At 38.7% G+C, this 11,534-nt stretch overlaps 1 protein-coding gene across 1 annotated transcript in view; it reads left to right on the forward strand.

Moving 5' to 3' along the window:
- HOOK1 (hook microtubule tethering protein 1) overlaps positions 1–7,433 on the forward strand; it is a 47,428-nt gene extending 39,995 nt beyond the window's left edge. The window contains exon 22 of the mRNA XM_081145763.1: positions 3,825–7,433. Coding sequence (XP_081001889.1) covers positions 3,825–3,995 — 171 coding nt within the window. The 3' untranslated portion in view covers positions 3,996–7,433. The remainder of the gene's footprint in view (positions 1–3,824) is intronic.
- Positions 7,434–11,534: the final 4,101 nt, after the last annotated feature.

Here is an 11,534-nt window from a genome sequence, read left to right on the forward strand (position 1 = left end):
TAGTGTGGCTGCACCAGTCTGCATTCTCATCAACAGTGCACAAGGGTTCCCTTTTCTCCACATCCTCATCAACACTTGTTGTTGACTTACAAATGGTAGCCATTATGACAGATGTAAGGTGATACCTCATTGTGGTTTTAATTTGCATTTCTTTGATGCTTAGTGATGTTCACATCTTTTCATATGTCTGTTGGCCATCTGTATGTCTTTGGAGAAATGTTTATTCAGGACCTTTGCCTATTTCTTAATTGGATTGTTTGTTTTTTTGGTGTTGAGTTTTATAAATTCCTCATAAATTTGGGGATTAACCCCTTATCACATGTATTGGCAAATATGTTCTCCCATTTGGTGGATTTTCTTTTCATTTTATTGATGGTTTTCTTTGCTGTGCGGAATATTTTTAATTTGATGTACTCCCTCCCATTGTTCACTTTTTTTTTGTTTCCCTTGCCCGAGGAGATATATCAAAAAAAATTTTGCTACAAGAAATGTCTGAGATTTTACTGCCTGTGTTTTCTTCTAGGATTTTTATGGTTTCAAGTCTCAACATTTAAGTCTTTTATCCATTTTGAGTTTATTCTTGTGTCCACGTGGTGTAAGAAGGTGGCCTAGTTTTGTTGTTTTGAACATATCTGTCCAATTTTCCCAACACCATTTATTGAATAGACTGTCTTTAGCCCATTGTATGTTTTTGCCTCCTTTGTCAAATATTAGTTGACTATAAAGGCATGGGTTTATTTCTGGGCCTTCTATTCTGTTCCATTGATTTGTATGTCTCTTTTTATGCCAGTACCATGCTATTTTGATTACTATGGCCTTGTATTATAATTTGATGTGAGGTAGCATGATTTCTCCAACTTTGTTCCTCTTTCTTAAGATCGCCATTGCTATTCAGAGTCTTTTGTAGTTCCATATAAATTTTGGAATATTTGTTCTAGTTCTGTGAAATATGCCATTGGTATCTTGATAGAAATTGCATTGAATCTGTAGATTGCTTTGGGTAGTATGGACATTTTAATGATGCAAATTCTTCCTATCCATGAATACATGGATATGTTTCCACTTATTTGTATCTTCTTCAATTTCTTTCTTCATTGTCTTAGAATGTTCTGAGTACAGGTCTTTTACATCCTTGGTTAAATTTATTCCTGGGTATTTTATTCTTTTTTAAGCAATTGTGAATGGAATTGTTTTCTTAGTTTCCCTTTCTGATAGTTTATTATTTGTGTATAAAAATGCAACTGATTTCTAGATATTTATTTTATATTCTGCTTCACTGAATTCATTTATTAGTTCTAGTAGTTTTTTGGTGGAACCTTAGTGTTCTCCATATACCGTATATGTCACCTGCAAATAATGACAGTTTTACTTCTTCCTTTCCAATTGGGATGCCTTTTATTCCTTCTTCTTGTCTGATGGCTGTGGCTAGGATTTCCAGTACTATGTTGAATAAGAGTGGTAAAGGCATAAATCCCTGTCTTGTTCCCAATCTTAAGGGGAATGCTTGTAGTCTTTCCCCATTGAGCATGGTGTTAGCTGTGGGTTTGTCGTTTATGCCTGGCAGGGTGTGGTGCCTGCAGATATCTCTCTATGGATATGCTGCTTATGAAGCTTATTGGATTTATTCTAGTTCTGTGAAATATGCCATTGATATCTTGATAGAAATTGCATTGAATCTGTAGATTGCTTTGGATAGTATGGATATTTTAATGATGCAAATTCTTCCTATCCATGAACACAGTGTTCTTTTGCTGCTCTATTGTTGTCTGAAGCTGGCCATGGATGTGTTGGTTCTGGGCCTATTCGGAGGGACTCTGGTGCAGGCCAGTGTCAGATGCTGTCTGTGACTGGACCTGGGCAGCCTGTTTGGAGCTATCAGAGATCCACAGCTTGTGGCTCCCTCTGCTGGACCTGGGTGTGTTCTGAAAGCACCAAGCTGCACACCAAGTCCGGCTTTTACCAGTGCCTGGCCTGTGGCAGGTCAGCAAATGTCTAAAAGCACTGAGAGATCCACCTCCACCTGTAGGCTGCCTGTTAGGCTTAGTCACTGAAAGAACCTCTGGCTCTACTCCTGAGAAGAACATAAGCTCCACAGGGTGGGGCAAGAGGCATTCAGTGGATGGGGCTGTTACTTCCCCTCAGGCTTATGCCATATGGAAGGGAATGCTCTGCCCAAGAAAAATGGCTTCTGCAGTATGGGAGAATGACTCAGCACAGAGATTCTGGCCGCTGACCCTTCAGCGCTCTCCCTAGAGCTACCAACCCCCAAGTCTCCTCATTTGGCTCTAGTGCATTCTGCCCTCCATCTCCTGGAGTCCAGAATGAGTGGCTGTGAACCACACTCAGTGTGTTGGCGTTTTAAGAGGGTGCTTGTGTCTCTGTGCCATCTCTCCCTGCTGGACAAAAACCCTGCTGCTTTTCACAGCTAGATGGTATGTGGTCACCTTCCCTGGGTCTCGTGCTCTAGGCACGAGAGTCCAGCTTGGGTCTTAAACCCTATACTTCTCAGGGGGAACTCCCCCCACTGACTCCCTCTCCCTGCAGCTGAGATCTCCCTCAAGAATTTCAGCTGCTTTCCATAGGAGCCCGGCCAGCCCTCTCACAACTCCACACTTCCTACCAGTATCCATGTGTCGTCTTCTATAAATCCGTGGTTATAAGGCTTCTCTCCAGCTAGTTGGTTATGCAGGATGATTTTAGTTATAATTCTAGTTTGGTCCTGGGGGGAGGTTAGTGTAGCTTCCACCTAATCTGCCACTGTCTTCCCAGATCTCCTGTGGCCTTTTGATACATAAATAATTAATAGTAGGAAAGCCAAATAATGCATTATTTATTCATTTTTCAACCTATATATTATGAGCATCTATTGGATTCTGTGTATTGTACTAATCACTAATGATGCTCAGTTCAGTAAAATTGTGCTATATGGTCTGGTGAGAGAGAGGTAATGATTTCTCTTAGAAACCCAACAGCCACAACTACCGTAATTTTGTCAGGTATCCATATGTAAATAGACCATAGTAAATTTGAACTATATCATGGTTCTCAAACTTAAGCATGCATCTGAAGACTTGTTAAAATGCAAATTGTTGGACTCACCTACAGAGCTTCTTAATTCAGTAGGTCTGGGTAGAATCTACAGGTAGAATTTGCATTTTTTAACAAATTTTCAGTGGTGCTAATCATAATCCAGGTATCACATTTTGACAGCCAATGATATAAGCTTTTCTATTGTATTATGTCTACTCATAGTGGGTGGAGTGATGGCCCAAACACAAAAGTTTGCTTTGGATCCATTTTTAAAAATTGTTGTTATAAGTAAAATTAGTTCTAGAACAATATTTTAAGCTACTGCTTTTTTGGTTTTTTGGTTTTTTAATATGTCTTTATTGATTTTCAGAGAGAGGAAGGGAGAGGGAGGGAGACAGAAACATCAATGATGAGAGATTCATTCATTCGTTGCCTCCTGCATGCCCCCTGCTGGAGATCGAGCCTGCAACCTGGGGATGTGCCCTGACTGGGAACCGAACCTCGGGCTCCTGGATCATAGGTTGATGCTCAACTGCTGAGCCATGCTGGCTGGGCAAGCTACTGTTTTTAATGATTTTATATTTAGTGGATTAAAATAGTGAAACTTATTTTCTTCTTCCTACTAACATTTTCATGTGCAGACTAATTAGCTTCTGAACCCTCTTCTTTTGTATTAAAAATTATGAAAATACCAGTTTTGTAGGATTGAGGATTAAATGACTTTATGTATATGAAAAGCACTTTAAACTTGAACTCTAAGTAGTCATTCCAATTGTTTGTTTATTTTTGTTCAGAGTCTAGCATTTCAGAAACTGGGGATGGAATCTAGACTTGTGAGCAGCAGCGGGGCTGGCAAAGACCCTGCAGCATGCACTCCTGCACGATCTTTCCTAGCACAGCAACGGCACATCACCAGCACCCGAAGAAATCTCTCTGTCAAAGTTCCTGCTACAACCTCTGATTAAACTACTAAAGAAAACAAACAGAAGTGCCCTTAAAGCAATTTGTGTCTTTCAACTAACTACGAGATTGAAAAAGAAGTTTTATGATGCTGGATATCAGCTGTTCAAAAGGCCTGTAGTTAATTTTGCTGGCTGACTTTGAAAACAAAATATAGAATTAGCTATCTCTTTGAGGGAGCACATTTGAATATTTAGAAGAGGTAATTAGGCATACATCTCAAACATTTGTGTTTTGAGAGTATTATAATTTTAAATTGACTGTATATTTTAGTTTAATGTTTTCATTTGCATCAGTAACTTGGTTAACTTGCAATGTGTAATCAGTAATAAGTAACTTAAAAATATATCTATATTCATTTTATTGTTTTGGTCCATATAAAAATAGTGTCAAGGTAGGCACACATGTAGGACTATACAAGAGTTACATTTTTTGACTTGATATATACAAGGTTTCACCTCCAGCCTCTAACTCTATCATTGAGTGGATATATCTTGTCATGTAGTGGAAGATATAACATTGGGAGGTTTTGACTGTTGAAATGGCTCTGCCAGAGCAAAGTGACTAATTGGAAACTTTGCTGATTCAGAAGAGGTTAGTTATACTTATGTGTACCGACTATAAACGGGCTCCTGTATGGCATGATTAAAATGTGAAGGGTGAGGGAATAAACTGATCTTTGTAAGAGGTGGCTTTCTGATGGGAAACAAGCTAAAAATATACTTTGTGTGAAACATCCACCTGCTCTTTATTATAATTAATGAAGATTACAATTATTTTACTTTTAAGCACAAAATTATCAGGGTTTCTGCTAACAATGTCATAGTAATATTCCCTCCTCACTGAGAAGAGGTGATGCAGCATTGAAACAATTTAGAATCAGTTTCATTTTGTTAACCTATTAAACAATCTATCTTGGGCTGTGTTTATGGTATTCAGTTTGTTTCTGCCCAAAGCTCTTTATTTTCAAAGGTGTTACTTTCTCACTTTTTAAGAGTTATGTGTTGGAATTTTAATTTAGTTGAGTAAAATATGTGCTGTTCAGTATTGTAGCCACATGTGGCAATTTTACATAAATTAATTGAAGTTAGGTTTCTTGGTTACCCAGCCAGTTCCAATGCTCAGTATCCACATTGGCTAATGGCTCCAGAATTGGACAGTGCGGATATTACACACTTAGCATATATCTAGATCAGGCAGGGGTCAGCCCACTTTCTGTAAAGGGACAGATAGTAATTATTTTAGGCATTGTTGGCAATGTGATCAGTAGCAAGTACTCAGCTCTGCTGTTAAGTATGAAAGCAGTGGCAAACCAAATACGTGTGGTTGTATTTCAATAAAACTATATTTACAAAAACTGGTGGTAGGTCAGATTTGGCCTGCAGGCTGTAGACTCCCTTGGGTCTACAGTTTATTCTTAACCTTTCCTTGAAAATATGAATATTGTTCCATTTACAGTGTTACTCAGATTCTTGGTTTCTAGATTCTCTACCAGTAATTTTTTTTTAATTACTGAAAATACAAGAATTTCATACTGCATTTTGGTCTCTGAGATTAGGGTGCATCTGTCAGAATATTTTGTTTTATCAGGGTTACTTCTGTTGACTACCTCTTAGATTTTGATGTCTTTTTTCAGTGTTTGTGTCTTCATATATTCTTATAGTCTCTGCTTGCCTGTGACTTTTAGTGAAATGAAATAACCCTTTGAAAATATATTAGCATGCTAATTAAAATTTTCTAGATATATGGCATTTCAGTATATTTTGGTCAGTGTAAGACACGAGCTCCTTTGGTATTTGCTACTTGCTTATAATTGAGATTTTACAAGCTCTTCAAGCTCCCTTTTAATGGAATTTTATTATAAAACATCAATTACAATAAATTAGTATTTTCACAATTCAGTTGCTCATAAATTTTCAATTATACGTGGAATTTATAAGTAATTCGTGCAATTTCTGAATAAGAACCAAAAGCTAGGTTCTTTTATCTTAATAGAGAAAAAGCAAATTTTGTGATTTACTACTTTTCTAGTTTATAAGTAGAATTTAAATTGCTTGATATGTAAGTATTTATACAAGACTAAAGGAATTTAAAGTTGTGTATTATTGTGATTAATTATATGGAAATTCAGGAACTGATCAGAAGTGAGATTCTTTTCCACATCTGGTTAATATAGTGAGATTGACACCCTGTGGGTGGTAAAGCATAAATACTCCTCATAAACCATGAATTGTACATGTCTATGTTGTAAGTGATGCTTAAGTGCATATACCAGGGAAGAGAAATTTAGCATTTATCTATGTCATAACGAGTTGAATGTCCCAGTGATAATGGAGTAAAACCACAGACCAATTTAGAAATGATCTTTAATTTTGAGTATTTGCTATAAAATTAATATTCCTTTCTCTTTTTAAAATAAAAAGTGTGTATATGTATGACAATGATGTTTATCCTGAGATTAATTTAATGTATTAAGAAATATTTTAAGTTCACTGTATTTTTTTAATGAATAAGGCTGTTAAAGTAATGATTTAGTATGGATTAAGAATTAATATCCTGCCCTGGCCAGTGTTGCTCAGTGGTTAGAGTGTAGGCCTGTGCACCAACAGGTCGAGGGCTCAAATCCAGGTAAAGTGCACATGCCTGGGTTGTAGGTTCTGTCCCCAGCCCCAGTCGGGGTGCGTGTAGGAGACAACCCGCCAATGTCTCTCTCACATAGATGTTTCTCTCTATCTCTTCCTCCCTCTCTCTCCTCCCTCCCTCCCTGCCACTTTCTGTAAAAATCAATGAAAAAAAATGTCCTTGGGTGAAGATTAACAACAACAACAAAAAGAATCAGTGTCTTGTCTGGAAACATTAAACTGGGCATCCCTCCTGAAGATGTCATTGTGGAGAACTGGAGTGCTGATTTGAATGTTGAGTAATGCTTGCGTCTCTACACCTGTTTATGTGTAGTGGCACACCTGGCTCTACGGAGTGGCATTTAGGGCAAGTACTACCGTGTTAGGTCCTCTATATGTATATTTAACAAGAACCATTCCTATGTAAACTGTGTGTATGATTGTATGCATACATTCTTATTGTGAACCTGTACATTGCGAAGTAGTAGTTTGGAAATTTGTAAAACACCAAAGCACAACCACAAAAGAAAATGGTGTGCGGTCATTAAACGTGATGTAGCTTAATTGTAATGTTTAGTTTATAAAAGGTTCTTTCTATTTTCTATGGCAAAGACTTTGACACTTGAAAAGTAGAAGCAATACTTGATTTATTTTTGTAAGTATTTAGGGTATTTTAAATAAATGATTGTCTAATAACAGTATAATAGTTGTAGTGTTTTAAGTAAATAAAGTTGCTGATTCTGTGTGATGGTAATAATGGACTTTTAGTAGGTACAAGTGCACATTTATTTGCTGCTTTAAATAAAGGACTTAAAATATTTAGATTGGCCTGGCCTGTGTGGCTCAGTGATTGAGCGTTGACCCATGAAGCTGGAGGTCACAGTTCGATTCCTGGTCAGGGCACATGCCCAGGTTTCAGGCTCAATCCCCAGTAGGGGGTGTGCAGGAAGCAGCCAATCAATGATTCTCATCATTGATGTTTCTATCTCCCTCTCCCTTCCTTCCTCTCTCAGAAATAAAAAAAAAAACATAAAAAATATTTAGATCTGTAAAGGAAAATAATTGCATTAGTTCTTCTAATTTTGTTTTATGTTTGAATTGTTTTGGTGAATAAGTAGATGTGTAAAAGTGATTTTTTTGGTTTGCCCAGTTATATCTCCAGTTTCACCACTGGAATCTAGGCATTTTCCATTGTGGAATTCATAACATTTCTGTGTTTTCTTTGACAGAGACTGCTAACCATCTCTCAACTTCCATTCTCCTTTGTCGTGTAGTAATAGAACCCCATGCTTTAGCTTGTTACATTTACCTTACATCCAGGGAGGAAAAATAAGTACTTCTCGGACTCCCTTGTAGTAGTGAGGTGGGGTCTTTTCCCTAAGTTCTGGCTAAAGAGATATGAAGAGTAGTGATGTGTAAAAGAATGAGTGTCCTTTCCCCAGCCTTTTCCCCTTCTGGAATGCCATGTGCCTGAAGGTGACTGTCAAGGACAGTGGACCAACAAGAAAGAAAGGACCTGCATCCTTGAAATCACCACTTAGCTGTATCAGCTGTGGACCTGCAGTCCAGACTTCTCTTGTTTAAGCAATTTTTTATAGCTACTTTATTTTGGGGCTTCTTTCTTCTGGCATTTTATTTCCCTATCTATACAGGCTTATCAAAATACATTGTGAAAGTTTTGGAAAAGTGCAGGTGCTCCGTGTTCTTGGGTTATGTTTTGGAAAGGTTTAATTCTGTTTCTGTTAATGGAGGCTCAATAAATAATTGTTTACTCCCATGAATAAAGTTAATGTGCTAGATACACAAAAGTGAAGTCCTGTCTCACTTTAGGTTGATCTTCATGATCTCCAAAGACCACGATTCTATACATTTAACTTTCTGGACTGGACAGTAAATGCTGTCCAGTATCACATAACTTTGTGAGTAGTTCATTAAGAGTGACTTAGGCTCTAGACCTGCACCAACCAATATGGTGGCTGCTAGCCACATTGGACATTTCATCATAAATTTTAATTAAATTTTATTTCCTCATTATAGCCACATAGAGCTTGTGGCTACGATATTGGACAGTGCAGATATAGAACATTTCTGTCATCGCAGAAAACTTTACTGGACAGCACTGTCCCAGATGTCTAGGTTAAAAGTACACATTCTGTCTTTCTCGGAAGCTCCATGTGATATGGGATCACACAAGTGTAGGGAGAGGAAGCTTTCAGACATCACGTGCACAGTAACATACCCAGGGCTAGAGCTGCGGTGGGTTCCTCAGCTGGCTGTGGCTCTGGTGGTGATGCACTCCCTCCATGCCCTTGCTCGCCTGGGCTGCAGCAACTTGCTCTCGGTGACTAGTAAATACTACATTCTAGACCTTTTGCTTCAACTTAAACCTTCCTCTCTTCCATAAATGCATCCATGATTTCTCAAACAAGGTGAGAAATCCATTTTTCTAAAACTTTAATGTTTTTGTCTTAGTGACCTTAATGTCATCTACTTTTTTAAAGTGTCTGTCCCTCTAGACTAAGTCTCTTGAAGTCAGGGGCCATATCCGGCTTATCTCAGTTTCCCTCATGGCACTTGAAACACTCTCTTCCACAAAGTCAACAGCTATGTACTAGCTGAACTAGACTTGCTGGTGATGGACAGAGTATTTTCTTTAGAAATCAGTCTCAAGATTCTCTGAATTGGAGGAGTGCATTGGCAGGAGCACCTGAATAGGCAAGAAATTAAGAGACCAGGACATTTTATTTCAGCCCCACAACTAACCAGCACTTATCCATAAGCCTCTTTCTTGGTTTTATCTATCACAAGTCATGTTTTTATAAGAGCTTTATTGAGATAGAATTCACATACCATATAAACTCGTTTAAACAGTGTACAAATCAGAAGTTTTTAGTATATCCACAGTTGCGTGACCATCACCATTCTCTAATTTTAAAACCTTTTATCACCCAAATAGAAACCCTGTAGCCACTAGTGTTCACTCTGCTTCTCCCCTCCTCCCAGCTCTGGGTACCACTTGTCTCCTTTCTCTGCCTATTTTGGACATTTCACACATATGGAATCATGTAGAATGTGGGCTTTGGAACTAGATTCTTAAGCGTTTTTAAGGTTCACCCATGTTGTAGCATGTGTCAGTACTTAATCTCTTTTTGTTGCTGAATAATATTTTGTTGCATGGACATACCACATTAGTCATTCATCAGTTGATGGATAACTTGGGTTCTGGCTATTCTGCATAATTCTGCTATGAACATTCATGCACAAGTTTTTGTGTGGAAATGGGTTTCATTTATCTTGGATATATCCTGCCATAGTCTGGTTGTTTGTGTCCCTCCAAAATTCTTATGTTGAAATCCTGCCCCCCATGGTGATAGTAATTAGGAGGCATAGCCTTTGAGAGATGGTTAGGTCATGAGAGCTCATAAATGGGATCCGTGCCCTTTTAAAATAGGCCTGAGAAAAAAGCTCTTATGCCCTCAGAAGAGACGCATGGAACTTTTGCTCTCATTTTCTTGGCCAAAGCAAATGACACGGCCATTCCTGCATATGTGAGAGTGGTTACATGTGATTATCCCACCACGAGGAACACCACAAAAAAAGGCAACTAGGGAGAGACAGTGAGTCTTTTGACCAGTGTCATAATCAACCACAGCAGGTGTTAATTATTTTGAAGATTAGGAAATAGGTCCAGGAAAGTAGAGTATCCTGTTTAATTTACAAGCAAAAATTAATAAATGGTAAGACCTGGGTTGAATTCAGGCTAGCCTAGCTTCAAAGCCCTGACCCCCAGTTCATCGGACTCCCTGTGCTACCCATCGCCTGTGTGCCGAGTCTTCTGACGCTGTTTTATGTGATATCTTCAGTCCCTTGATGTATTTGGGTGAAGAGAAGCGTCTGCTTTGGCCTTGACAGTTGTACAAGGATCATCATGATTCAGCCCCAGAAAGTGAGCCTTTGCATTTGACCCTTTATTCATGCTTAGTTTAATATCTTGTCTGTTTCCAAAGCAGAATGTTGTTAGATTTTCAGAGCAGAACGGGGAGAGCTCACGGTGAATGCACAAAAACACAGTGTGACCCAAATAGTACAAGATATCCATTGGGGGACATTAGCCTATTCTGGAGAAATAAGCATGGGGAAATGGAATAGGTGGCCCCATTCCAGAAAGCAGCTGGGAAATGGAGCAGTGAGGTAAGAATGAGCCTGTGCTTCCCACTGTATCACTGAAGGACTGTAGGGGAAGTTGGCATTGGGACTGAGAAATAGGTCATCAGAATGAGATGACAGGGACAGAGGAGTAGGGGCAGAGATACGATTTTGATCAGTAGGTACAATCTAGCACCAGCCCACAGTGGTTCTACCTTCATTCATTCATTTTTTGATCCCCAATGCAATTAAGGCACTACCCTTAATATTGAAAAAGACACTGTTCCTGCCCTCAAGGAATGTATCGGTTAACTATTGCTGTGTAACACTGCACCACAAAACGTAGAGGTTTAAAACAATAACCTTCATTTAAGGTTGGCAATTTAGGCTGGGTTCAGTGGGGCAGTGCTTGCCTCAGATGGGATCACTCATGCATCTGCATTCAGCATTATGCTAGGACCTAGGTCATCTCAACTGGTATTTGCACAGCTCTGGTGGTTGGCCAGCTGTCATCTAGGGCAACATGACAGGAATCACCAGACCATGTGTTTCTCATCATCAGGGTAACATAGGCTCCAAATTTTAATGGCCAGAATGAGATTTCTTGGGAGTGAATGTGACAGACAATGTTCATCTAAGAGTAACCAGAAAAGTGATGAACTCTGAAGAAATTTCATTCAGAGGAAGAAAGGAGTAGTTCTGAGAGAGTGGGGGTGGGGAGTATGGGAATAAAGCTACATTTTCATTGCACCCTATTGAGTCCCATGCTATCTTTAT

The sequence above is a fragment of the Miniopterus schreibersii genome (assembly GCF_964146895.1).
Source record: "Miniopterus schreibersii genome assembly, chromosome: 8".
NCBI classification, from domain to species: domain Eukaryota; kingdom Metazoa; phylum Chordata; class Mammalia; order Chiroptera; family Miniopteridae; genus Miniopterus; species Miniopterus schreibersii.